Source organism: Penaeus vannamei, chromosome 16 (genome assembly GCF_042767895.1).
Source record: "Penaeus vannamei isolate JL-2024 chromosome 16, ASM4276789v1, whole genome shotgun sequence".
NCBI classification, from domain to species: Eukaryota; Metazoa; Arthropoda; class Malacostraca; order Decapoda; family Penaeidae; genus Penaeus; species Penaeus vannamei.
The window spans coordinates 37,460,964-37,488,463 of record NC_091564.1 but is presented as its reverse complement, the minus strand read 5'-3'; the positions used below and the strand labels follow the sequence as shown (position 1 = coordinate 37,488,463).

Below are 27,500 nucleotides of genomic sequence, written 5' to 3'. Positions count from 1 at the left end.
TGGGAAGTGCTAATCTGAGCTATCATTAAGAATAAGTTTTAATAGGCCTATGCAAAGATTTTTTGTGGGTGGGAAGGATTTATTTGAATTGTTTTCAGATATGCATTTTGGTATATAGACGTTTTTGTTATTATTTTCATTATCATTATTATCATAATTTTGTTGCGGGGTAAAACCAAAAGTGTGATTCAGATTACAGTGATTTTGTATCATTCAGATAGTTGACTTATGAATCCGATTAGAATAAAGATTATTTTTTTTTGTTTATAAGACAAGACGAGATTTGAGACATGTTGATATAACACATTTTCAGAACGCATTTCGTCCAGCTGTTTCTGTTATTGTTGTTGTTGTTGTTTTTGTTGTTGTTTTTTCAAGGTTAGACCGGAGAAATTTTGCCACAGCAGGAAAGCTCTCCAGTTTGGGTTATATTGCAATTGGAATATTGGCAAGGATATCGTGGCATCGATTCCCTCCAAAATTGATGGAAATTGAGGCGAAACTTTTGTCAGAAACGATTCCCCTTCTCTCTCTCTCTCTCTCTCTCTCTCTCTCTCTCTCTCTCTCTCTCTCTCTCTCTCTCTCTCTCTCTCTCTCTCTCTCTCTCTCTCTTATCCTCTCTCTCTCTCTCTCTCTCTCTCTCTCTCTCTCTCTCTCTCTCTCTCTCTCTCTCTCCTATCTATTTATCTATCTATCTATCTATCTATCTATCTATCTATCTATCTATCTATCTATCTATCTATCTATCTATCTATCTATCTATCTATCCAGCTCTATAATTGAATAGAATAGAATAGAATAGAGAGAGAGACCGAACAAGAATAGAGGAGCGAGAAGGAATAACGGATAGATAGACAGATATGGAGTCAACAAGAATCAAAATTCTCCTTCCTAAAACCTCCTTATTTCCCTCCACCACGAGACGCTACACTGAACGGAGGGAAAATAGTGAGTCTTGTTGACATAGGAAATTCTGGATAGGGGTGTAGTTACTGATCTATTGGTGTAGTTGATTCTATATGATTAATTCCATAGGACGGAGGAGTGTCTTTGGTAAAGCATGGCTGGGTTGGTTAGTGTTTCTTTCTTTCTTTTTCTTTCTTTTTCTCTATCTCTTTCTCTTCTCTTCTCTTCTCTTCTCTACTCTTTTCTTCTCTTCTCTTCTCTTCTCTCTCTCTCTCCCTCTCTCTCTCTCTCTCTCTCTCTCTCTCTCTCTCTCTCTCTCTCTCTCTCTCTCTCTCTCTCTCTCTCCCTCTCTCTCTCTCTCTCTCTCTCGCTCTCTCTCTCTCTCTCTCCCTCTCACTCTCTCTCTCTCTCTCTCTCTCTCTCTCTCTGTCCCTCTCTCTCTCTCTCTCTCTCTCTCTCTCTCCCTCTCTCTCTCTCTAGTCGCTGATCTATTGGTGTAGTTGATTCTATATGATTAATTCTATAGGACGGAGAAGTGTGTTTGGCAAAGCATGGCTGGGTTGGTTAGTCAGGAATCTTGCTAGAATTATTCTGGCGGTTGATGGATATGGAGATATTCTTTGCCTGTCTGTCTGTTTGTCTGTCTCTCTCCATGTATGTATATCTCTCTTTCTGTGTTTCTTTCTTTCTTTCTCTTTCTTTTTCTCTATCTCTTTCTCTTCTCTTCTCTTCTCTCTCTTCTCTCTCTCTCTCTCTCTCTCTCTCTCTCTCTCTCTCTCTCTCTCTCTCTCTCCCTCTCTCTCTCTCTCTCTCTCTCTCTCCCTCTCTCTCTCTCTAGTCGCTGATCTATTGGTGTAGTTGATTCTATATGATTCATTCCATAGGACGGAGGAGTGTCTTTGGTAAAGCATGGCTGGGTTGGTTAGTCAGGAATCTTGCTAGAATTATCCTGGCGGTTGATGGATATGGAGATATTCTTTGTCTGTATGTCTGTTTGTCTGTCTCTCTCTATGTATGTATATCTGTTTATGTGTTTCTTTCTTTCTTTCTCTTTCTTTTTCTCTATCTCTTTCTTTTCTCTTCTCTTCTCTTTTCTTCTCTTCTCTTCTCTTCTCTTCTCTTCTCTTCTCTTCTCTTCTCTTCTCTTCTCTTCTCTTCTCTTCTCTCTCTCTCTCTCTCTCGTTCTCTCTCTATATTTCTCTTACTCTCTGTCTGTCTCCCTGTCTCACTCTCTCTATCCATCAATCTATCACTATCTACCTATCAACTTATCTATCTATCAATCTTTCTTCATTGCGGGTTAAATTCCCTTTCATTCAGTACTGACCCCAATCAACAGCAGACAACCCCCATTCATAAATATACACACTCTCCCAAATACACATGAATAGAACTGTCTATACACTTCCTCTCCTGTCGATTCTGGCGTGTGGGTTGTGTATTTTTCTTCGCGTCTGGTCTGTTTGGGTATAGGCCACGTGATCCGTTTAGCCGTCAGTCTGTTTGTCAGTTTAACGATCAGGCTGCACACTGTCGGTGGCTCTGGGACAGACATCGCCCCGTATCGTGGGTTGGAGGTGTGGTTTTTGGGAGAATGAGGGCTGTAATTCTTTTTTTCTCTCTCTGTCTCTTTGTTTTTTGTTTTTTTTTTTCTCATTCTCTTTTTCGTTCTCTCTTTTTCTAGCTGTCTATTTCTCTCTGTCTCTCTCTTTCTCTCTCTTTCTCTCTCTTCCTCTCTTCCTCTCTTTCTCTCTCTCTCTCTTTCTCTCTCTCTCTCTCTCTCTCTCTCTCTCTCTCTCTCTCTCTCTCTCTCTCGCTCTCTCGCTCTTTCTCTCTCTCTCTCTCCCTCCCTCCCTCTCTCCCTCCCTCCCTCCTTCCTTCCCTCCCTCCCTCCCTCCCACTCTCCCTTCCTCTCTCTCCTTCTCCTCCTTCTTCCCATTTTCGTAAAGATCTCCTCCTGGTCCAATATCCTCGTGCAAACACTCGCTCATCCAAGGCGGTCAGATGGGCGTAAGTGTGCGGTGGGTGCTCCAAATAAGGGGAAAAGGGGAGAGGGAAAACGAGGGGACAGCGAAGGGGAAGAGGAATGTGGGGGGGAAGTGAGGAATGGGATGGGAGATGTGTATGTGTGTATATGAAGAGGGGAATGTTGGAGAGGTTCGAGCTATGGAGGAAGGGAAAGAGGAGGGAGAGTGATTGTAAGAAAAAAAAGGATGGGTGGGAGAGGAAGTAGGGATCGTGAAGTGGAGAAAAAAAGAAGAAGAAACAAAAGAAAAGAGAAACTAATATCCCAAAAAAAGAAAACATCGAAACGGCTAATATAAAAAAAAATAACAATACCCCAAAAAACAAAATCCTATCGGGAATCCTTTACACACACGCTCCCTTGAGTTTTCCCGCTCCACAAGCGCCAGTTATCAGTTTCATTTAAGAACCCCAGGGTCATCTAGGGGGGGAAACGACCCCTCCCCCCCTAAAGAAATAAAACAACAATAAAAAACAGAGAATAATAAGGGGAAAAAAAGATTTCAGAACTCTCGCTTTCACCCCGAGATTCAAAGGAGTAACAGAGCACCGATCAGAGAGCGAATTCCCGCCATTAGTATAAATTGGTTAATTGATCGATGCCAATTAAATTATTGGAAAGGTGTTGGAGAACGTCGATGAAACCCATTTTCTTTCTTTTTTTTAATCATTCATAGTCTAATATGACTTAGGAATGTTGATAATGTTATAAGCAATTGAATTTAGGTCTTGAAGCGATGTATGTAAAGGGAGGTTAGAGTGTACGTTATTGAAGAGAAAATGTAAAGTATATTTACTTAGTTTGATCTTGTTTGTTCTTATTACCGAATGTGTTAACGTGTTAGACTATACATACATTATACATACATTTTCCCGCGTTCTTCTTGTCTTTGCATGTGTGTGTATGTTTTTTTTTTTGTGTGTGTGTGTGAATATGTAGGCTTTTGTATGAGTGTGTGTGTGTGTGTTCGAGTGAATGTATGGGTGTGTGTGTGTGTTCGAGTGTATGTGTGTGTGTGTTCGAATGTGTGTGTGTGTTCGAGTGTGTACGTGTGAATGAGAGTGTGTGTGCGTGTATGTGTGTGTGTGTGTGTGTGTGTGTGTGTGTGTGTATTTATGTGTGTACGTGCTCACGTGTGCATATATATATGTACGTACGCCTGCATGAACGTACTAGGCTCTGGACGAATAAACTGATTGGTCTACGATTTAAATAAACTTAATGGAATCCAGGGGCCCAAAACCAGGCCCAAATCGAATAAAATATTCCGCTCTCAGTAATTGAAATTTGGTTTCTTAGTATTTCATGGAGCTATTTATACATTATTATTCTTTTATTCTTTCGTTAAGATCGTTTCTTATGGTTGGATTTTTTTGTGATATATAAATTTGCGAGATTTCGAGAAAGGACTTCGTTTTATTATTATTATTATTATTATTATTATTATTATTATTATTATTATTATTATTATTATTATTATTATTATTATTATTATTATTATTATTATTATTATCATTATCATTATTATTATTATTATTATTATTATTATTTTCTTCTTCTTCTTCTTCTTCTTCTTCTTCTTCTTCTTCTTCTTCTTCTTCTTCTTCTTCTTCTTCTTCTTCTTCTTCTTCTTCTTCTTCTTCTTCGTTTTCTTCTTCTTCTTCTTCTTCTTCTTCTTCTTCCTCTTCTTCTTTCAGTACAACAACATTCCCTTTATCCACATCCAAAAAAATAATTCGTTCGTTCTCATTAAAAATAATAATAATAATAACTATAATAATAATAATAATAATAATAATAATAATAATAATAATAATAATAATAATAATAATAATAATAAAAAATAATGATAAAAATTATAATAACTCAATTCCATAGTTCTCAAAAGAAAAAATAAATAAATATATAAATATAAACCCAAAGCTTTTCAAACAACCGAACACTAAAACGTAAACCGGAAATATCTGCTTTCAGTCCGTTATACCGAGAGTTCGTTAAATGCTTAATTGAAAACGGACCCATATAATTCCCTCGATAAAACTACGACCAGCGAGAGCAAGAGAAGACCAAGAAGAAAAAAAAAGCAAGAAGAAGAGAAGAAGGGGGAGGGGGTAAGGGGGTAGTGGGAAGGGGGTAAGGGTGAGAGCAGAGATGGGTAGGATATGTGTGTGGGGGGGTGGTGGGGGGTGGGGGGGTGCGTGTGTGTGTGTGGGGAGGGTTGTCTGTGCGTGTGTGTGTGTGTGGGGAGGGGTGTATGTGCGTGTGTGTGTGTGTGTGTGTCTCCATATATGTATCTACATATATACCTATATATAAGTATGTACCTTATCAATATGTATGCGTGAGAGAGAGGGAGAAAAGGATAGAGAGACGGTGGAGGAAGAGGTGTAGAAAGGAAGATATAAGGATAAAAAAAAAAAAAAATGTCAACAGGAAGTATAGGGAAAAAGAAAAAAAGCAGAGAAATTATACGAAATAAGAATAGGAACAAAAAAAAGAAAAAAAAAGACAAAGAAAACACAACAAAATCATACATCAAATAACTAAACATAAAACTACAAATTCCCTGTCACCCCCCCCCCCCCCCCCCCCTCAACAACAACAACAAAATTATATATAACATAATAAAAAACGAAATAAATAAGGAAAAAAACAAAAAATAAAGAAAAAAATAATACCAATGAAAGGCTCCCTCGCTTTCCGAACCACTGACCCCCCTCATTCATATAAGCCGAGAGTAAATACAAAAAAAATGCTCATTTCGTGGCATTATGAGAGACCGGGCAAGAGAGGTTCACAACAAGCCGTTTTACCCTTTAATGAGGGCGTGAAGAGGAGGTTTCCAGGGTTATGAGTTGACACAGAAGGCTTCCCGCCGGCGCTTCTCCAGCCTTCCTCTCGGGCGGTTATTGGGCCTGCCACTGGGACAAATGTGGAAATATTTTTATGTGTGTGTATATATATATATATATATATATATATATATATATATATATATATATATATATATATATATATATATATATATACAGAGAGAGAGAGAGAGAGAGAGAGAGAACGAGGGAGGGAAAGAGGGGGAGCGAGACAGAAAGAGAGAGAGAGAGAAAGAGAAAGAGAGAGAGAGAGAGAGAGAGAGAGAGAGAGAGAGAGAGAGAGAGAGAGACAGCGAGAGAGAGAGACAGAGACCGAGAGAAAGAGAGATATTGCGTAATTTAGAAAAAGGAATGAATGAGACTGGATATCTGATGAAGACGTAATCGAAACCGGTCAAATACATCTCTTGTATTGTTGAAGATATCCATTCTCATTCATGCCTTTTCTACATTTGTCAACATGGATACGTTTCATTGAGTAATTTATATAAAACCAATACTAACACCTTTTCTTGCATTTCAGAGTTGAAAAACACCATAGAAACACAAATTAACGAAGTGAAACAGCAAATAGAAGGTAGGTTCCTCTAATAACAACTTTTTCGTATTTTAATCATTAAACTATGATGTTAATTAAATGGTCAAATCAATTTCGCCTTTAAAAAAAACATTAATCATAATAAAACATGTATTTATTTGTCTTTTATTTCTTTTATTTACGTATTTTTCTTTGCCATTTGATAGAAAAAGTGTCCACAGCAACTGATGGTGAGTTAAAGAGAGGATAAAGAATGCCCCAAGTACAGTAAAAAAAAATTGCATATATCGAAATTTTTAGTGCATATGAAATGGTTAAAATGATGTAGAGGGTAAAATAGCATTTGGTTGTAGAGTGTAATCCAAGGAAGGAAATAATGTAGATTTCTTTTCAGAGTTGGGTAATATCTATGTAGCTACTTAATGTGTAAAGTATTCAGGTACTTATATGTAAAGTATTCAGGTACTTAATATTTAAAGTATTCAGGTACTTAATATTTAAAGTATTCAGGTACTTATAAGTATTCAGTTACTTATGTGTAAAGTATTCAGGTACTTATATGTAAAGTATTCAGGTACTTAATATTTAAAGTATTCAGGTACTTAATATTTAAAGTATTCAGGTACTTATAAGTATTCAGTTACTTATATGTAAAGTATTCAGCTACTTATATGTAACGTATTCAGCTACTTATATGTAACGTATTCAGCTACTTATATGTAAAGTATTCATCTACTTATATATAAACTATACAAGGTTTTTTGGAGTTATCATGTAGAGACAGGAAGAAAATAAATATTTTACCTTTTTTTAAGATAACTGAGGATGTTCAGGACTCCTTTAAAAGACAATAAAAAATGATGAATTTATTAAGAAATTTAATTGTATGGTTTACTGTAGGAATTTAAGAAAAGGAAATAGGATTTTTAAAAGAAGTTACTGTTCCAACATTATCAAATAATCTTTTCCAAGTTTAACCCCCTTTATTTTCTTTGTCTTTAGCAAACAAATTTGTGTGTACTGTTAAATCTACCAGGCAATATAAAGTGATATAAATCTACATGTTAAATTCTCGCAAATAAACTTTTTTTTTTTCTTATTTTTCCCCCTCTTTTCATTTTGGAATTAGTATTTTATATATGGCTTGCCTACTGCTTAATATAAATCATATTCTATTTAATAATTACAGTTCCATCCGTAGAGTAGTCAATTTTTTCTGGATGTTCAATGATAAATCTACCTTAATTAGAATAGACATTAAATAGCACAATTTTCTGTCAACACGAATATATAGCTCTATTTTTTTCCATATCTTTCTCTCTATTTTTATTAGGCTTTGCGTATTAAAAAATCCTTGAAACACAATTTATCGCTTGAGTCTTTTTTTTTTTTTGTATTTTTTTCAATAGACTTCTTCTTGTTGTTGTTTTTTTAGACTAAATAAAGATTTTTAAAGAAAATCTGTTCGATTTGTGTTGTGGTTCTGTGGACACAGAAAACAAAATAAATCGGGATATAAAGTTAGGTACATGTTTATTTTTTTTCATCTTAAAAAAAAGGAAAAAAAAAACAATCGTGATTTCTTTTTAATAAACAAGAGTCTTTGTAGTTCTACAGTAATAATCTGCTTCATATCTACTGTAAACTGTAATGCACTGTATTTACAAATATTTAAAAGTTTTATCATGCAGCTAACAATGATGATGATGATGCTTTCATTAGTAAATATACAATTAGTTTTGTTAATCTTGTTGTTGTTTGTGATTGTGTTGCCTATTGTGTGTTTTTAACTGTTATTCGTAAATTGTTACCATTATCATCTCATCCTTTTCGTCTGTATATCATCGCTGATATCATTATTGTTTTTTTATATTGTTTTTTATGATCAATATGATTTTCATAATTATAATCATTGTCGATATCATTTCCATGATTTTCTTGTTATCATTATCATTGTTATTATCATTATCACTATTATCATTATAATCATCGTCATCATCACTTCATCATTAGTATCATCATTATCATCATCATCATCTTTATCATCATCAGCAGCAGCAGCAGCAGTATCACCATCATCATCATCAATCATCATCATCGTTTTTAGCATCATCATCATCATCATCGTCATCATTATTACCATGGTTATTACTTTCGTTATAACTGGTATCAGTCACTATTTTCATCATCATTACAATTACTCTTTTTATAATTATAACTGGTATTGGTAGTAGCAGTAGTGGTGGTACTAGTAGTAATAGTAGTAATAGTAGTAGTAGTATTATTGGTAGCACTACTAATACTGGATTCATTATCATTATCATTATCATTTGTAATAGTATTGTCATAAGTATCTGTCTTTGTATTAGAATTACTGTTAATATTATCATTATTATCATTATCATTATCATTATCACCATTATCATTTTCCTTTCTATTCTTATAACTATTACTATCAATGTTATTATTATCATTACCATTATCATCATCTTTATCATCATCATTGTCATTATCGTTTTTATTACCATTACTGTAATTCTTCTTATTATTATAAATATTGTGATTTTCATTGCTATTATCATCATTGTTTTTATTATGAGTAGTGTTATAATGCTTATTATCATTATGATTGTGATGCTAATTACCATCACAACCATCATTATCATCAACCTTATGGCGTCATCATAATTCAGCATCAATATTTTCGTCATAATTATGATAGATATTCCTTTTTTTTAATTTATCAAAGTCCAAATGTCCACAATCGTAGCTTTTCAATTGTCAAAGATTTAAAGCTTTATATGTATAATGATATTATCATGATCATCATTGTTAGAGAAGAATCTAAAAAAATAAAAAAAAAATGATATACATAAAAGATAAACAGTGCACGTCATAGTAGTGAATTCACAAACCCGCCTTTTGCAAGTTTACTCTCACACAAAGCTTTAGTCGCCACTGAATACTGCGATGACTAATAGAAACAGCTTCCTTTATTTATTTAATATCTCCTTTTTTTATCGGAAATCTTCTTTTGCTCCTTTTCTTTACATTTAAGTAGAATATTAGAGAAATGAAACCAGCAAAATGGTCTTTGAATTCTAAGCACTGATGTGACTGGTTGAGAATATGCCCAGGGAAGCGCTCTGATTGGTGCATCGTTGCCATCGGTTCCCAGCTGAGTAATTTGAATATATATATAACTCCATTTATTAGACTTCTGGGCCCTGAATGTGGTATATAACGCTTTGCTATTTCATTATCATTAGGATGCTGTGGTTTGTACCTATCGGGAAGTAGGTATATTAGTACACCAGGTTTATTTCCTTCGTTTTACATATATATTTTTTGGTCGTTATTTTTCAATGAATGTCACTAACCAATTGTTTATTTTGTTTCTTTCCCCCTTACCCCCCCTCATGAATTATTAGAAAAATTTCACATTCTTAGCGGTGGTAAGTTGCAGATCAAGTAAGATGTTTGTCATATATATATATATACATAGCTCTTCTTAAGCTGACTGCAAAATTCTCTCTCTGTCAGATCTCTCCATAGCCGACACTCAAGTTTCTTTTTTTGTCACGTCCACTTAATGCAGGGCGTTTTCTCTTTTTTAATAATCATTTTTTAAAAAGAAATCGATAAAAAAAAAAAAATTGACTCCAGACTTGCTTCGTAGTCCGGTCAACCCCCCCTCCCCACCGAACACCCCCCCCTCTAAATCTTTAATTCTAATCACCATAAATATTCCATAAACGTAAAAAACAAAGAAGCAAACAAAAAAAAAACAGTCATCGCCCTGCATTAACAAACCAAACGATCTCTTAGATAAAGATATCACTTGAAGTGACGCTTCCATGTTAACCTATCGAGAGACTGAAGAAGTTCTTCGTACACTCAGATCTCACACTAATGTTCCTCATTCGAACCCCTCACTGGCTCTGTCGTAGTTCCATGTGAAATTTCTCTATGATGGCAAATGGCACAATTTCCCTTCATCCGCTCTCAAATGTTTTTTCCGTGTCCATAGATCTGTTTTATATCCTTTTTTTCCCCCCTTTGTGCAAAGATGTTATTATTTTTTTTTATTTGGGTTTCTTATTTCTTTGATTCCTTTTTTTCGAACTTCTTTCTCTGGCTTTTCTCTTTCATTCTTTCTTTGCATCAATTGCACTGCGTAGTTTGGAAATGTATTTTGTGTCACACTGTTTTCTGTGACGTATCCAAGCGAATTTGACATTGTTTTAGATCTTTTTGTTATGTCCTACGAATAATTTCACTTTGTTTCGTGTTTGTAATTTGATCTTGGTACATACCTGCGAAAAGTACTAACCATCTGTAAGTCTTCTAAGTTATATTAACAAAGTAAGAGTCTCTATCCACTCACGTAAAGATTAATGTAATATCCATCTGTAAGTTTTCGTTATAAAGAATCGCATTTTAGACCTTTTAAACCAGTTTAGAATACTTGCTTGCTTATACGTCGGAATTTTGCCTCTGTAATCTGACTTTCCAAATGATAAACTTTCCAATTCAAGTAAAGTACAGGCTTTTAGTTTTTTTATAAAGATGCGCTGGAGTAAATTTTAGAATTACTGCGTTCATAAGCATAATGACAATAATACTGATGAATGTTTCCAACAGATTGACAATTAGATTAATTGACTTCGCGCTACGAAAATCAGCTTAGAATTAGAACACTGTATACATAAGATAGTGATTGTTGTCTGACCGATTCACAACGTCATCAAAAGATTATGATAAACCGTCTAGTCTCGATACACTGTCACCATTGTTGTTATCTCTGTGTGCGTGTCATCTTTACCTCTCTCTGTCGCCTGTAACAACTGTATCAACCTGTAACTACTGCTGTGTGGGCTTGACTGCTCGTTAGTTCCCTCTTCTCACCACAGATGTTGCTAATCTATCTCTCTTTCTCTGCTGATCCGTGTGTAAAAATGTGCAAGAATTCGTGTTCGCGCAGTACCTCATCTCTTTCGCTTTGGGTGTTACATCTTTTTCATTTATTTTATTCGATATCTAAAGAATAATAAAAATATATATCTATCTAATAACTGTATGACAGTTTGGTTCGTCTTCAGTGTGTGTGCGAGCGTTTGCGGTTGTGTGTGTGCGTCTGTGTGTGCATGCGTTCCTGTGTGTGTATGTGTGTTTGTGTTTTGGTTTTGTTGTATCCAGCAGTGGACTTTGGTATGTGTACGTCTATAACAATTAGAAACCTTTATTTGATGCTTCATTTCTTAAAATATATACCCAATGTATGTTATTTTACGTTTTTTTAATTATTTACCCCCAGTTCTTTAACTTCAGATTGATAATGAACATTCCATTGCCACGTATAACGGAAAATTAAATGTGTTAGATCTAATGATATGATCGTGAGAGAGAAACCACTTATTGGTTCAAAAAAAAAAACCGTTGACTGTTCTGCTGTGTTGGTGTTTATTCCCTCTTCTGCATCACACTGTTTTCACCACATATGTGTTTTGTAGAAGTGTCCTAGGTGTCACTGCTGAACTGTCTGTGCTATAGAGATTTAAGTGTTTTTTGCAAGAAAACTTTCAAGTTGAATTAGGTCTAATATCGCAGTAATGCGAGTGAAATATTTAAAATGTATTTTTTACATATAAATGTATGTATTTTACATATGTTACATGATGTTTTTTTGTTTTTTTTAATCAGAGATATAGCTTACAATTTTGAAATACTGAAGAACAATGCAAATATAATTACTGTTTCTGATACATTTCCATTACAAATGACCAAGCAGAAACACCTTAAAATTTAATGAAGCCCAAAATTTTCATTTCCACATGCAGACTATGCCACATTACATATATAGTGTGTATTAACAACGTATACGTGCAGTACACTGAGAGTACATACACTTTACCGGGAACACTGTTGTTATTCAATGCACCGTGATAAAGACTGAAATGGGGTATAGATGTGAAAAAGGGGAGGGGGAAAGAGAGGGAGGGAGTGATAGAGAGAGAGAAAGAGAGCGAGAGAGAGAGAGGGAGGGGGAAGAGAAAGAGAGGGAGGGGAGAGGCAGAGAGAAAGGGAATGTGTGTGTGTGTGTGTGTGTGTGTGTGTGTGTGTGTGTGTGTGTGTGTGTGTGTGTGAGAGAGAGAGAGAGAGGAAGCCACTGTACAGCATGAATACCGTGCACATAACACTTTTCTCTTATCTCTCCAACATACATTCTAATCCTTTTAAATCCCGCTCATCCAATCACAAACAATGAAAACAATTATAGCTCTAAATCACAAAAATATCAAATAACAATTACAGTCAGTTACAATGATCAAACAAGAAAAAAAAATTGACTAGGATGAAGAACTAACGTCAATTCCAACCCACATTCCTTATACAACAAAGAACTAATAATAATCACTTATTTTTCTCTTCCCTCTCGTCGAATCCCGATCTAATCTCTTTCCGTTTTTTCAGGCAAGTGTATCCTACAGTAAGCCTGTAGAGGTGACACTGTGGGTGCTCCCGCCGCTATGCAAAATGATAGGCCTACATGCGTCTCCTATCTAGGACGACCAACCATCATTCCCCCCCCACACCTCTGGCCGCGGTACCCCTCTCTACCCCTCTGGGTGTATGACTTGCCGTGTGGAACCATCTGCTGCAGCCGCCAAGGGAACCTTATTCATCTTTTCTTTTCATAATTTTTTAAAGTCCAAACTGATGTCGAACTGAAGGAATTTGTTCGTGTGTGTGTTTGTGTACGTGCCTCGATATGGTTAAAAATTGAAGAAGAAAAAAATGGTCCTGTAGGAGAGTATGAGAGAATTTTTCGAAATGGAAAAGGCCGTTTAAAAAAAAAAATCAAATAAAGGATGATTTAAACATTTAATTCCAATCCATCGACGAGGTCAAGAATCATCTCTGGTCCTTCTGGATTTACATCTGCGCCGGGATGGACTGGGGTAACGATACTCTCCTCTCTACAGCTGACTAAAAAGTTTGTTTGTTTTTAGAGTGAAAGGTACCTGCACTAGCACATACTACGCCGGTGAATCAATAGGAGTAAAGCAGTATCCCAGACGGTTTAACATTTCTACTAAATTTGCTATGCTGATCAGTATCAAGTAAGCACAAAAAAGAAAAGATTTTTTTTTTATATGTCTAAAAAAAATATTGAAATTTTTTGAATAGCATTAAACCTAAGATTACTGATTCGCGATTTTTTTTATTTTTCTTTTTTTTCGCGCGTCTCAACTGCCTTCAGAATGGAAATTATGTTTATACTGTGTGATCCTTCACTATTTAGAAGGTGATTTTGTATATAGAATCCCCTTTTCATATAAGTGCTACCAGCTGTTCCCATGAGACCGTTAAGACTATGTACCCTTTTGCATATAGTGAATTTTGCAGCTCACTCTGTGGGTCGCGAAATGGTGAAAGATGTCAACTTTGTCAGCTGATCTGTTTTCCTCCTAACTGATTTGCTTTTTCGGCCTTTTTCACGTCAGCATCTGCTATTAACTGAACGATTTTATGCAAAAGAAAGGATTACAAAACCAAATCGTCCAGCTTAATACTTTCTGAAAAATCACACTAAAGATTCCCATTAAAAAGAAGAAACTATTTTTAAAAGTTTTGAATTCGCTTTCAATAAAAGTATAAAATATGAAAATAAACAGACAGCGAAACCCCCCCTAAAACAAGAAAAAAACAAACAAAGTCTACATCTTTTATCAACATATATTTGTCATTGTTTATTTGGTAATGGAAGGTAAAAATGATAAGCTATATAAAGCCTAAAGATGTGTGGATTGTTACATAACGGGTCCCTCTCGGTCCCAGAGGGCGGGACAGGCGCAACCGGGCCAGTTTCTCAGTTCCAAGTTGTTACCAAGGTGTAACCCAACGTAATCGTCGATCATCGAAAGCTCTCGTTTGTCTAGCTTATTTATTACAGTGTGTTTATCGAAGTTGAGGTTACGTTGTATTTATGAAATTATAAGGATACGTCTAAGGTCAGGTCGTTTTGACTTCATGTAGAAGCATCTCTCTCTCACTCTAGCTTTTGCCTAGATTTTGATTTCTGTCATTGCTGGACTTTGGTCGGATTTTTCTCATGATTGGTCAAAATAGGTCTGTTTTTCTGTTCTTTTTTTTCGTTATCGGTATTTGTTGATCACTTTCCTTCCAGGACGTTCCGAGGGTATGATGCCTTTTGTTCCGTGTTTGCAATGCACTTTACTGATGATGATTATGACTGCATTAATATACATTTGTGGAAAGTGTGGTGCGTCATTTGAAAAAGAAAATTATCATTATCATTTTTATTATTATAACCGATATCATTATAGGTGAATACTATTATGATATTCTCAAGGTAAGCATCACTTTCACAATTAGCATTGTGATTACTGTTGTTATCATCGTTAAGACTGTTTGGTTTAATTCTCATTAAATGTTAACTGTTTGTGAATCATTAAAATTCTTGTTGTTCTCATTGAAAATTATTGGAAATAGGCAATGTTATCGTATTTGTTTGACGTAAAACAAACTAATGCATTTAAGTCATGTTAATTAAAGCTTTAAAGTATATTCAAATTGTTACTGAACTCCAAAAGGATAAAAAAAAAATGTATGTAATTTTAATCGGCCATTCTGGTAATCAGTCCTATGTTGTTGTCAGGTGTATTGCAATCCATTTGTGTCTGTGAGAGAATACAAAATCTTTCCTTTGTCTTTCTTTTGTATAACGTTCAAAGACGATTATTGTGCATTTTCTTGTTTGAATCATGTATATGTTGTGTAAATAAAAAGTGTAACCTACGATAACCGGCAACCCGAGTCTCGCTTGGCAGAACAGGTGCCAACACAGGTTTTTAAGTCAGATTTTAAGCATAAGAGTGAACTGTCATTAACGAAAAGCAATGTTTTGAGCTTTTTCAAGAATTTTTAACGAAAATTCAGCAGTATAGATTTAAACCATACTGACTATATCTACGTCTTTTCTAGTATTTCTCTGAGACTTTCCAAAAAATACTCTCTACATATGTATGCATATATGTATGTGTATATATATACATATATGTGTATATATACACATATATATAATCAAATTTTCGTGGCTATGATATCCAAGCTAATCAGCAACCTGAATAACCCAAAATATATATATATGTGACGTAACACTCGAGGCTATATCGCGACAAAAAAAGGCCCATACAAGTTCATCTTAAAACTAATAACTGTGATGGTTAAACGAGATGCAAAAGCAACAAAAAAAATAAAATAAAAAAATAGCCATTATGACATAGGAAAATCTGTCTTTGTATAGAGTTAAATAAGCAGATTCTTTCGGTTGATGTAAATGTTGATTACACGGCACTGCAAGTTGCCCGGCTCCCCCCTCAGGAGTTCCAGTGTTTTGTGTATCCTCTCCTTTAGCTTCGGACTTGGACACCGTGTAGTGTGACAAGGACAAAAAAAAAGCAATGCATGTATATGTACATAATATAGTTAAACCAAAGAAATGACCTTTAGACTAATTTTTGTTCATACGAACTCGTTCATGAGGTTATGTAAGCCCGTTGTGGCTATAGATGTATTTTGGATGGATTAGAAGCCACGTGAAGAAAAAAAAAGGCAGTCCTACATTTTTTAAACATTCTGTAAGTCAAGTTTTCCCTAAACAAATATATATATTCAACCAGGGGAAGATGTGATTTATGGGAGACTTTCAAGTAGTGTTTGATATAGTGCACCCAAGCCGTGCTGTTGTAGTGTATGATACTCATGTTTATAGGCCTATGGTGCGCACCCACGGGCCGGCGTTCCCTCGCTGTGCGCTGACTGGACCTGCGCAGCGAGGCCTGAACGCATGCGCTCTGGGTCACAGAGCCTGGTGGCCGCAGTCTGTACCCGAACCCCGAATCGAGACTAAGCGTAGGAGAGTCCAAAGTAGCAAAACTGGCTGTCCTCGAGCCAAGGTTCCTCTCACTCGCACTGCACCGTCAGTTAGAGATTCCACGTTCTGTCGCGACAGTTCGACCGTCACTTTTCAAAACAGATGCTTTGTAAAATAACGACGATACTTCATCTGGGCCTTTTTTATTGACGATAAGCCTTATCTACCTGGTCAGTCGAGTCAACGCTGGGAAACTTCTCGTCCCGCTTTTAGTGTATTTCGAACATTATGCATGTTTAACAAAATTAGAAGTAATGGCTTAATGGGGCTCTGAAAAATAAAATCTATATTCCTTCTCTTTAAATAACGCTATACATTTTCTCCATCAGTAAAGGTTCAAATTTATAGCCAAACGCTGCCTTGTGTATATCAAGCCTGTTCGCGTCCCTCCGAGTGAACATCCTTTTATTATAAACATTCTAATACTCATGAAGTGGAAACAGACTCATAAAACCTGTGGAAATCCTGTCCTGTGGAAGAGAGAGTATAAATTTGTAGACTTTTTGCTTACTGACGCCAGAATCATACCCGTTTCCTTTAATCTAGACAAGTTGTTCTGAACCTTGTTGTTAACTACCGTTGTTGTTGATTTGATAGGCTACTCGTCAGTTATGATTGTTAGTCACTATAATCCGGTAGGAACTTCACGACGCTCTCTGTATCTCTTCAGCAGGCTCTGGCAAGGGGGAAAACAAATCTTGGTTAATTATGCAAAATCGAATGTTTAAACAAGAGTAATGAATAAGTCAATAACTGTGAAAGCATCAGTAGTTTCGATGTAAGTTTATAAATTCCTTTAGGTCTCTAAATGTCTCGTGATGAAGAAGCAAGTGATGAGGACTATTTTGTTAAGGTCACCCCCTCTTCTGGAGCCTGCTGTACTATTCCCTTGGTCCTTGGCAAGCCAATCAGAAGGCTCGTGGAACTGAGTTGAGGAAAATCGCTTTTCTGATTGGCTGTTAATGTCACTTGAGTATAAGAACGGTGTGTCCAGGGCGAATGTTCTTACCTGATTTATAAATATGTATGTACATGTTTTGTGGACTGTATTGTCTTAGGATCGAAACAATGATATTATTGATGATCAGTTGATGATAAGCTTGATGATAACGAACCTTAGCTGTAAACATGGCGCTAACTTTGTGACGGGGATCAGCTTTTTCGGAACTCAAACGGGAGCCTCACAAGAGTAAACTTGCCACCACAACGTAAATACGAGTTTTTTGATGTGGAAGTCATGTTTCCTCCTGAAGTTGGTGGTTTAAAAGTCATATTTCCGAGCGGTGGACATGAGCGCCGCGTACATAATGTTGGGAGCCTGTTAACTGACGCGGTTGGACCGGAATCCTGTACAAGACGACATAACGAGACAGTGTTTTGAGAGGTAAAAGAACTCTTTGACTTCGCTACACCTCCGCAGCGAGGAGCCATCGACCCCCCCGAACCGACCTCGATCTAGAATGTTCTCTCGCGGATTCTTCCTCGCTGTTTATGGGGGTCCTGCGAATCGGTTCTTGTGCTCACGTCGTCTCGTTTGTGTTTTGAGGTTACCGCCCTCCCTCGCCAGACTCGAAAACAAAACCCCAATTTCAAAATAACATCGGATAACCACGACGCCGACTTAAATGTTCATTCTTAGCCAGCACTAGTCTTTCACTGCTAACACAGTCTCATATCACAAGATCGAAGTGTTGAGGTTCGTCTAGAACTGCAGGAGTGAATTTTATTTATTCAGAATAATAATAATAAAAAAACTGATTAATTATTTGCAAACTAGCTGGAATGGGCAAAATTTTCATCTCTTTCCTTTGTTTCCATCACGAGCATTGGTTTCTCGCATCTGAACTACAAACTTTGACTCAAACCTGAACATCACTTCTCGTATCTCATTCATTTCTATATATGAACCGCAAAACGACCGTAGAATTTTTTCCGGAAAATTTGCCCAGGAGAGTAGTGTGAACTAGCCGACTATGCACCGCTGTTTCTTGATATCCGCATAGGTTCATATTCTCCTTTTAGAAAGATCTTGTATCTATTATTATCCTGTCAGTGTTGTACGTGTGTATCGTGAACATGAAGTACATAGGCCTTCGTCTTCGTCCGGTAACGTGACGTCACCGCTGCAGCATTCTGACGTCATGGACTTTGTGACGTCTCGTGTGACGTCATCATTTGACACTACAATGCCATATCACTTTTGGATGTTTTCTTTCCATGTTGCTCTTGCACTTTCTCCTTCGCGCTTTCAACGAGAGGCGCTTCTTGTGTGCGGCGTCAACCTGCTTCAGCGATGTGGACACGATACTGAAGGGAGACCTGGGCCAAAATTATATACTGAAGCGTTATCAATAAATCCGTATATAAGATTAGGAAGTTCATAGAGAATGTGAATGGGGAAGCCCGTTGGAATGAGTTATTAGTTAGTTTATACAAACCAAACCCCCCGAAAAAAAAAAAAGTTTAAAAGAAACCTTGTTGTCTTTATGTTTTACATCTTTTCTTTTTTCTTCATTTTGTGTCTCCATTTTTTAATCTATGTTTTAGAACGTACATGCAGTATCTCTCTTAGGGAATTTTCACCAAGCTTTCCCCTTTCACTCCCTTACTCTCGAGTTTACCAATGCTAAACATTAGTTAATAGGTATTACTAGTATCAAAGTGTGATCTGTGGGTTTATAGCATCGTGGTATGTCGATTAGGCAGTTTTCTTTCCCTTGTCCTTACAAAAGAAGAAAGCAAAAATGCAATGACATAGTAACCAAAAGAAAAGAAAAGAAAATAGAAGAAGAAAAAACAAATCAAAGAGCAACTCTCGTGTTTCTTTTTCATTCGATCGGCGGATATTTTCCTGATTTTCGTTTTCTTTTTTCGTGGACAGAATCGTGTTGATTTTTTTTTCTTTTCTTTTCCTATTTCCTGGTTATCAAAAGATCCTCTTCGTCACAAATGCGTCGGTGGTCATGATTTTTAAGGGTGATTGTAATGGATAACTAAATTACCCTTCGTTTTGATGAGATGACTGTGCAGTGTTCCCTTACCTCGAACACTGTTGTTTTTTATGTAGGATCCCTTGTCTCGCCTCATAGAAAAGTTGTAGGCCAACAACTCACAATATGTTCCGTAGTGTCATTCATACATGTTGATTTTTTATAGTAAATATGCGGTTTCACAAACTGATCAGAGTGACTTTTAAACTTTTTAGATATATCATAACAGAAGTGTTTGTAGTGGTAACAAGAGATGTAAATCATAAGTATGTCCATAGAATTGTCTAAGTATACCCTACAAAATATCCAAAGCAAACCACCTTCGCCCATTTTCTGTAACAATTTTCACACACGAGGAAAATAAGATTAAAAAATAAATAAATAAATAAATACAAGAACATAATATTATAGGCATGAGTTTTTATCATTGTTATGGGTAGAGAAGAATATTCTTTAGGTAGTTTTACCGATGTTAAAAATACCTGTGATGTGGAAAGTTACTTGGTAATTTAACCTTGTTTATTTTATGCCCGCTGAGACGGTGCAGACCTTGCCACTCCCTTTACAGTCACACTATTGTAATAAATAAGATACAGAAGTATGAGGTGTTTTTGTGTCCTTCGGTTTTGGGCCTTGGTTTCAGAAAAGGGGTGAGACTTATCACCGTTTTCTCTCTATATCTGTGTATCTATCTATCTCTCTCTCTTTCTCTATCTATCTATCTATCTATCTATCTCTCTCTCTCTCTCTCTCTCTCTCTCTCTCTCTCTCTCTCTCTCTCTCTCTCTCTCTCTCTCTCTCTCTCTCTCTCTCTTTCTCTCTCTCTTTCTCTCTCTCTTTCGCTATCTATCTATTTATCTCTCTCTCTCTCTCTCTCTCTCTCTCTCTCTCTCCCTCCCTCTCTCTCTCTCTCTCTCTCTCTCTCTCTCTGTCTGTCTGCCTGTCTGTTTTATATATACACACACGCACTCGCAGTACATACAGAGACATATATACTTATAAACATACATATGTATGCGAGTGTGCGTGTTCGTGTGTGTGTATATATATATACATACATATATATATATATATATATATATATATATATATATATATATATATATATATATATATATATATACATACACGTCCCTACAAAATGATTAACTAAAGAACAACACACTTTGTAATTCACAAATATTTTCTAGAAAAGACATTGCAAACAACAGTGATTGCTTAAAAAAAGGTCAATATCGGAGGACGGATGAATCTTTGAAAATAAAAATGACTTTTGTTAAAAAGAAAATATGAAAGAAATCATTGAAAAATATAAACAAGAAAACACATCAAAATACAACAAACAAATCACCAAATTGTCACATTTAAGTTACACTCTATTATCAGCAGTTTATCATGTTGATAATTCAAAAAAGTATCAAAGAATGTGATATGAAGTATTAGAAAAACACCATTGCCAAAAAAAAAATTAAATGAAAATATATCTACTTATTTCCCTCGCTCTGTCGATCTATCTATCTATACCCACATATGTATTTTGTACACATATATACACATGAACAAATATGTAATACTAAGTGAGTGCACTGTATTTAAGGCCATTATGGGTATTCACAACAAATCCCAAAACGGAATTCTGGTACTGAAATACCATAGGGTAATGAAAGTAAGTCAAAAGGCAAATAAATCTACGGGATCCAAACGCCCTATTTGGTATCACAAGTGTAAACGTTTAATTGTCGTACATTTGTTTTATTGAATTCACTGTTATCATAATTCTGGACAGTTAATCACGAACTTTGAAAATTGGGTAAAAAATAAATAAATAAAAGAATATAAAAAAAAATTCATACAATTTGCTAAGATTTTTTTTTTTTTTACTTGATTATTGGCCATTAAGATTCCATTACATACGAATCGAATGCCAGAATCCAAATGACTGTTATCAATAAACTAAAAGAGAAAAAATACTTAAGAGCAACAATCTGATAGCTATTGAAAGTAAAACTCGAATAACAAATCAATTTTTTTTAATGCAGAGATCAAAGAACAGAATAAATTTTCAAAAAAATAAAAATCAATATTTTTAATAAATTGAACAGAAATAATCTGATAGCTGTTCATGAAAAAGAAAATCGAATTAGAAAATCAATAAAAAATAGTCCAATAGTGGAGTGAATAAATCCAGGACAACCAATATTTTTGCGAAGCCGAAGCCGAAGCCGGGGTCAGTCCTGAGCCGAATTCTCATCCGAACAGACAAATGAAAATTCGAAAGGTTCTGAATTGTTGGTCTTTATTTTGTTTTTTTTTATATATAGGTTTTCATCTCTTTCCTTAATTCCGTTTTGTTTTATTTTGTATGTCAATATTTTTGTTCGAATTAAAAAATATATATTGTTTCATTTCAGTTAATTTAGTTTAATTTCATTTTAATCTCTTTCATTTGATTTCATTTCATCTTCATTTCATTTCGTTTTTTTATTGTATCTTGTTTCATTTTACCTCATTTTATTTAACTCTATTTCATTTGATTTCACTTCATTCCAATTCATTTTACTGTCATTTCATTTTATATCATTTCATTTCGCGATACATGTAATAATTATTTTAAAAATCCAATCATGAAATATCAATTTATTAACGTGCTTACAAAATCAGTTTCGTTGATCGGCACCGAGGTAGATGTCCAAGCCCCGCCCCCACGCCCAAAACCACGCCCACAACCCCCCACGGGACAGAGACGGGCGAGCAGAATGCACAAGAGCCCGCCCACCTCTCGCCCCACCCTCACACGCCGCCCTCCCGAAGGTTTAGGGCGGCGTGGTCATACGTCAGGGCAGTCGCGGGCGTGGCTTCGAGGTCAGGAGACGAGGGCGTTCCCTTATAGGCCTAGAGTTCACAGGTCTTCTTCTTCTAAGCATTATAGGCCTAGAGTTTACAGGTCTTCTTCTTAGCATTATAGGCCTAGAATTTACAGGTCTTTCTTCTTCTACGCATTATAGGCCTAGATTTCACAGGCCCTTCTTCTTCTTCTAAGCATCATAGGCCTAGAGTTCACAGGTCTTTCTTCTTCTATTAAGCATTAAGAAGGGCGTTGATGTCCGCCTTCAGGTCCTCGGGGTCGATGACGGAAGGGTGGTACCTGTAGACGGGTTTTCCTTCCCTGTTGAGGAGGAATTTCTCGAAGTTCCAGTGAAGATCTCCGACCCTTAGGGGCTCGTAGTACAGACCCGACTCGAAGTCTGTGTCTGTGTATTCACAGCCGCTCTGCCAAGGGGTAAAGAGGAACTGGTTAATAGTACGGCATGATATCGTGTTAATAGTACGTCATAATATCGTGTTAATTGTACGTCATGATATCGTGTTAATAGTACGTCATAATATTGTGTTAATGGTACGTCACATCATTTTAATAGTACGCAATAATATCATGTTAATAGTATGTCATAATATCATGTTAAAAGTACGTCATAATATGTTAATAGTATGTCATAATATCATGTCAATAGTCCGTCATAACATCACGTTAATAGTACATCATAATATCAACATTCATATTCTTTTAAAAGGGTAAAGAAGAAATTGTTAAAAGTAAGCCAAGATATCAACATTCATATTCTTTTAAAAGCAATTCATACATTTATTTTCAGGGTAATGAAGATTTCAGCTGAAGATAGGACGAAATCTCACACACCAGTGTAGTCAAATATACAGTCCCTATAAAGCCCTTCAAGTTCATTTAGTTTTTGTGTCCTTCAAGTTTAAGTTTAAGTACATTCAGCTTCAGTGTCCGTCAAGTTCAAAGTCAACTTCAAAGTCAACTTCACTCCATCTAAGTGTCCATCAATTCCAAAGTCAACTTCACTCCATCTAAGTGTCCATCAATTCCAAAGTCAACTTCACTCCATCTAAGTGTCCATCAATTCCAAAGTCAACTCCATTCAGCCTCATTGTCCTTTAATTTCAAAGTCAACTTCAAAGTCAACTCCATTCAGCCTCATTGTCCTTTAATTTCAAAGTCAACTTCAAAGTCAACTCCATTCAGCCTCATTGTCCTTTAATTTCAAAGTCAACTTCAAAGTCAACTCCATTCAGCCTCATTGTCCTTTAATTTCAAAGTCAACTTCAAAGTCAACTCCATTCAGCCTCATTGTCCTTTAATTTCAAAGTCAACTTCAAAGTCAACTCCGATCAGCCTCACCTTCAAGAACGTGAAGATGGGGTCCTCGTTGTCCCCGTTGACCTGCGTCTTCTGGAACACCGTCATCCGGGTCTCGAAGCCGCCACCCGGACGGACGTAACGGACGCCATTCAGGAGCTCGTCGGCAGTGGCTCCCGGCTCTTGCTGGCGGTCGGACGTGAGAGTGGAGTGTTAGAGTCGATTTTCAGGATATTCACTTTGTGTTTATAGCCTTAGTGTCGAAAGCAATCGTGACGTATTAACTGGGGTGCGTCTACGTCTAGTCTCAAATAAATCAATCAATAATAATGATGCTAATGATAATGATAGTAATGAAATGGCAACTCATCCTGATTCGGGAATATTATTCAGTCTAGTTCAGTAGCTCTTTCTGAGGGCGGTATTAAGGGGAGGACTTTGAAACAATTCTAAGATTCGATTCTTAGGATATTCTCTTTGTCTTTGTAGTCTTAGCGTCGAGAGCAATTGTAGAATATTATTTAGTGCTAGTCTCAAAAAAAGAAAAAAGTGGCAACCCATCCTGACTCGGGAATCTTTTTCAGTCTAGTTCAAGGGGAGAACTTTGGAATAATTCTAGTGTTGATTGTTAGGATATTCTCTTTGTCTTTACAGCCTTAGCTTCGTGGGCGCTGGTGACGCACTAATTGTAGGGCGTTTAGTCTAAAAAAAAAAAAAAAAAAAAAAAATGGCAACCCATCCTGACTCGGGAATCAGGTAAGAAAGACATCAAAGGATAATCCGGTAATAAAATACGAACGGGTAACATACGCAAGCAGTAATCATGGCCACACTATAATTGATATTCCTTTAATTTTGTTTTTGACTGAAACACATACCCAAAAACATATAAATTATCACCAAGATAAAATCACTTTTTGGTTCTAGAAGTAATCTGCCTATAAAAATCCAACAGAAAACGGTAAGTAGATTTCATGTTCACAAAGAAAACAAATAAAAAAGGAAAACCTGTTGGCAAACAAAGAACACAAATAACTTTAAATTATTGGTAAGGAAAATAGAATATAAACATGGAAACCTACTAGCAAACAAAGATAACAATGTATAACTTTAAATTATTGGTAAACAAAAAATAAACATAGAAACATATAGGCAAACAAAGAAAATAACAAAACAAAGGAACAACCTTATCATGTTGGTAAACAAAACAAAATTAAAATAAACATGGAAACCTACTGACAAACAAAGAAAATAAATGAATAAACAAACTCAACTCAAAACAAGATCTACCTTTTCGCTGAAAGTAAAAGAAAGTAAAAGATATTCCATAAATAACAATGACATTAATATGGAATTGTTTTATCTCTACTCTGATTTGGTTCTGTAACTACTTTGCTTTATTCAGGTAAATACTTATGTGGCTTTTTATACCACATGAATTTGAAATATCTGATTATGCTCTTGTTTTCTATTCAAAAAATCGATTTTGAAACAAGACAAGATAATAAAAACAAAAATAAGAGAGATGTCACACGGAAAGAAAACAAGACATCCTGAAAACGTTTTATATTCTTTCTTTCTTTCTTTTTCATCATTAATATGCTGTTCGTAAGGCCAATACAGCATTGGCCAGCATATGCCAGTTAAGCTTTCACGTTTCCCCACATACATCCATGTTAATAGCTACCTCATATCGTAGCTTCAGTACACATGCCGAGTCAAATTATACACAATGGTCATCTTAGTACTTATCTGCAAATCCTTGGTTATTAGATATGTCACGCACACACACACACACACACACACACAAACACACACACTAACACACACACTAACAAACACACACACAAACACATACACATACACACACACCAACATAACCAAAAACACCCCCACCCACAACAAACAACAAACACACACACACACACACAAACAAAAACGAACAAACACACACACACCCTAACATAACCAAAAACCACCCCCACCCCCTCTCCCAAGCCCACGACCCTACCCACACAACATCAACCACTCACCAAACCGAACTGGTTGCAAGGGAAACCGAGTATGACGAGATCTTGGCCCTCATAATACTCAGCAAGTGCATTCATTTGGTTGTATGAGGGGATGGTGAGGCCTCAGTAAGTCGCGACATTGGCAACCAGCACCACCTGTGGTTGGAGGAGTTGTGGTGAGGAAGAGATCTCGAGGAACAGAATGGAGTGGTAGTAAATGAGACATTGCTTGTAGAATATAATGATGATAAAACATAGTCAATAATGTATGATAAAGTATAATTGATGGTGTATGATAAAGCATAGTAAATAATGCATGATAAATTATGGTAGATAATGTATGATAAAGTATGATTAATAGTGTATGATAAGGCATAGCAAATATTGCATGATAAAGTATAGTACATAATGTAAGATAAAGTATGGTAAACAATGTATGATAAAGCATAATTGATAGTGTATAATAAAGCATAGTAAATAATGTATGATAAAGTATAATTGATAGTGTATGATAAAGCATAGTAAATGATATATGATAAAGTATAGTAAATAATGTATGATAAAGTATGATTAATAGTGTATGATAAGGCATAGCAAATAATGCATGATAAAGTATAGTACATAATGTAAGATAAAGTATGGTAAACAATGTATGATAAAGCATAATTGATAGAGTATAATAAAGCATAGTAAATAATGTATGATAAAGTATAATTAATAGTGTATGATAAGGCATAGTAAATAATACATGATAAAGTATAGTAGATAATGTAAGATAAAGTATAGTAAACAATGTATGATAAAGCATAATTAATAGTGTATAATAAAGCATAGTAAATAATGCATGATAAAACATAGTAAATGATGTATGATAAAGCATAATCAATAGTATATGATAAAGCATAGTAAATAATGCATGATAAATTATAGTGAACAATGTATGATAAAGTATAATAAATAAAGTATCATGAAGTATGGCAAATAATGTGCGATAAATTAAAGTAAATAATGTATGATAAAGTATAGTGAATGACGTATGATAAATTATAGTAGATAATGCATGATAAAGTATAATAAAGAAATTAGAATAATAGCTCATATAAAAATATTTGTAGAATAAAAGGATTATAAGAACAACAATAGAATGGACTGTTGTTTCTAATCATATTGTTTTAATTCGTCATTTTGTATGAGATTGGTCACGTGTTGTACTAAATTGGGTCCCAATGTTCTTAATTACTACGGTATATCCATTTGATATCAAAAGCATCAGATGTTAATTAATCCAAAAACCACGTCATATCTAAACTCATAGAAAAAAATACAGAATATATATGACAGGAAATATACAAAAAATACCGAATAAATACGACGGGAAATAAATATATATAAAAAATGACAAAGCAAGCACATATCTTCCCTAATCCGTCACGGAAGTTGAAACCCAAAACCGCCGGACCTCGTCCTCGAGAGACAACACTCCAAGTCCTCCAACAACCTCACCTTCCCTCGGTATTCCTCGAACTCAATGAGATTCGAACCGTTAAGGGTCTTGGCTGAGAACTGGTAGAAGTCCCCAGCAACTTCTCCACAGGTGCGTCTCGAGATGACCTCGGCCAGGCCTGGGGTCACCAGAGCGACCCCGAGCAGCAGAGGCACCAGGCGGTCCATGATGTCCCTGAGCAATGGAAGTGGAACCTCATATATATATATAACGAAAGTAAGACCCCCCTCCTCCTTACTACTACTCCTCCCTCTCCTCCTTCCCACTACCCCTCCCCCTCCTCCTTCCTACTACCCCCTCCCTCTCCTCCTTCCTACTACCCCTCCCCCTCCTCCTTCCCACTACCCCTCCCTCCTTCCTACTACCCCTCCCCCTCCTCCTTCCCACTACCCCTTCCCCTCCTCCTTCCTACTACCCCTCCCCCCTCCTCCTTCCTACTACCCCCTCCCCCTCCCCCTGGTATGTAAAAGCACCAGCTGGCCGTGGGGGGCGCCGTTCCCACAGGGGCAAGGCGGGGCGTGATGGGGA

General features: G+C 36.1%; 2 protein-coding genes across 3 annotated transcripts in view; one reads left to right on the top strand and one right to left on the bottom strand.

Annotated features, from left to right (window-relative positions):
• Positions 1-19,895, top strand: part of cpx (synaptic transmission protein complexin) — a gene marked incomplete in the record, with an annotated part of 796,948 nt that extends 777,053 nt beyond the window's left edge. Inside the window, 3 exon segments of the mRNA XM_070131451.1 lie at positions 6,329-6,382; positions 9,775-9,798; positions 12,818-19,895. Of these exon segments, the coding sequence (XP_069987552.1) occupies positions 6,329-6,382; positions 9,775-9,798; positions 12,818-12,837 (98 nt within the window).
• A 2,021-nt stretch (positions 19,896-21,916) lies between these two features.
• LOC113826359 (glutathione peroxidase-like) lies at positions 21,917-27,157 on the bottom strand. 2 transcript variants are annotated; one of them, XM_070131450.1, is made up of 5 exons: positions 26,972-27,157; positions 25,490-25,624; positions 23,499-23,642; positions 22,358-22,564; positions 21,917-22,274 (listed from the first exon to the last, which is right to left on the bottom strand). In XM_070131450.1, the coding sequence occupies exons 1-4, from the start codon at positions 27,137-27,139 to the stop codon at positions 22,373-22,375; spliced, it is 639 nt and encodes a 212-aa protein (XP_069987551.1). In that variant the 5' UTR covers positions 27,140-27,157; the 3' UTR covers positions 21,917-22,274; positions 22,358-22,372. The 2 variants fall into 2 exon arrangements, with proteins under 2 accessions (XP_069987551.1, XP_069987550.1); XM_070131449.1 differs by having other exon boundaries at positions 21,917-22,564.
• Positions 27,158-27,500: the final 343 nt, after the last annotated feature.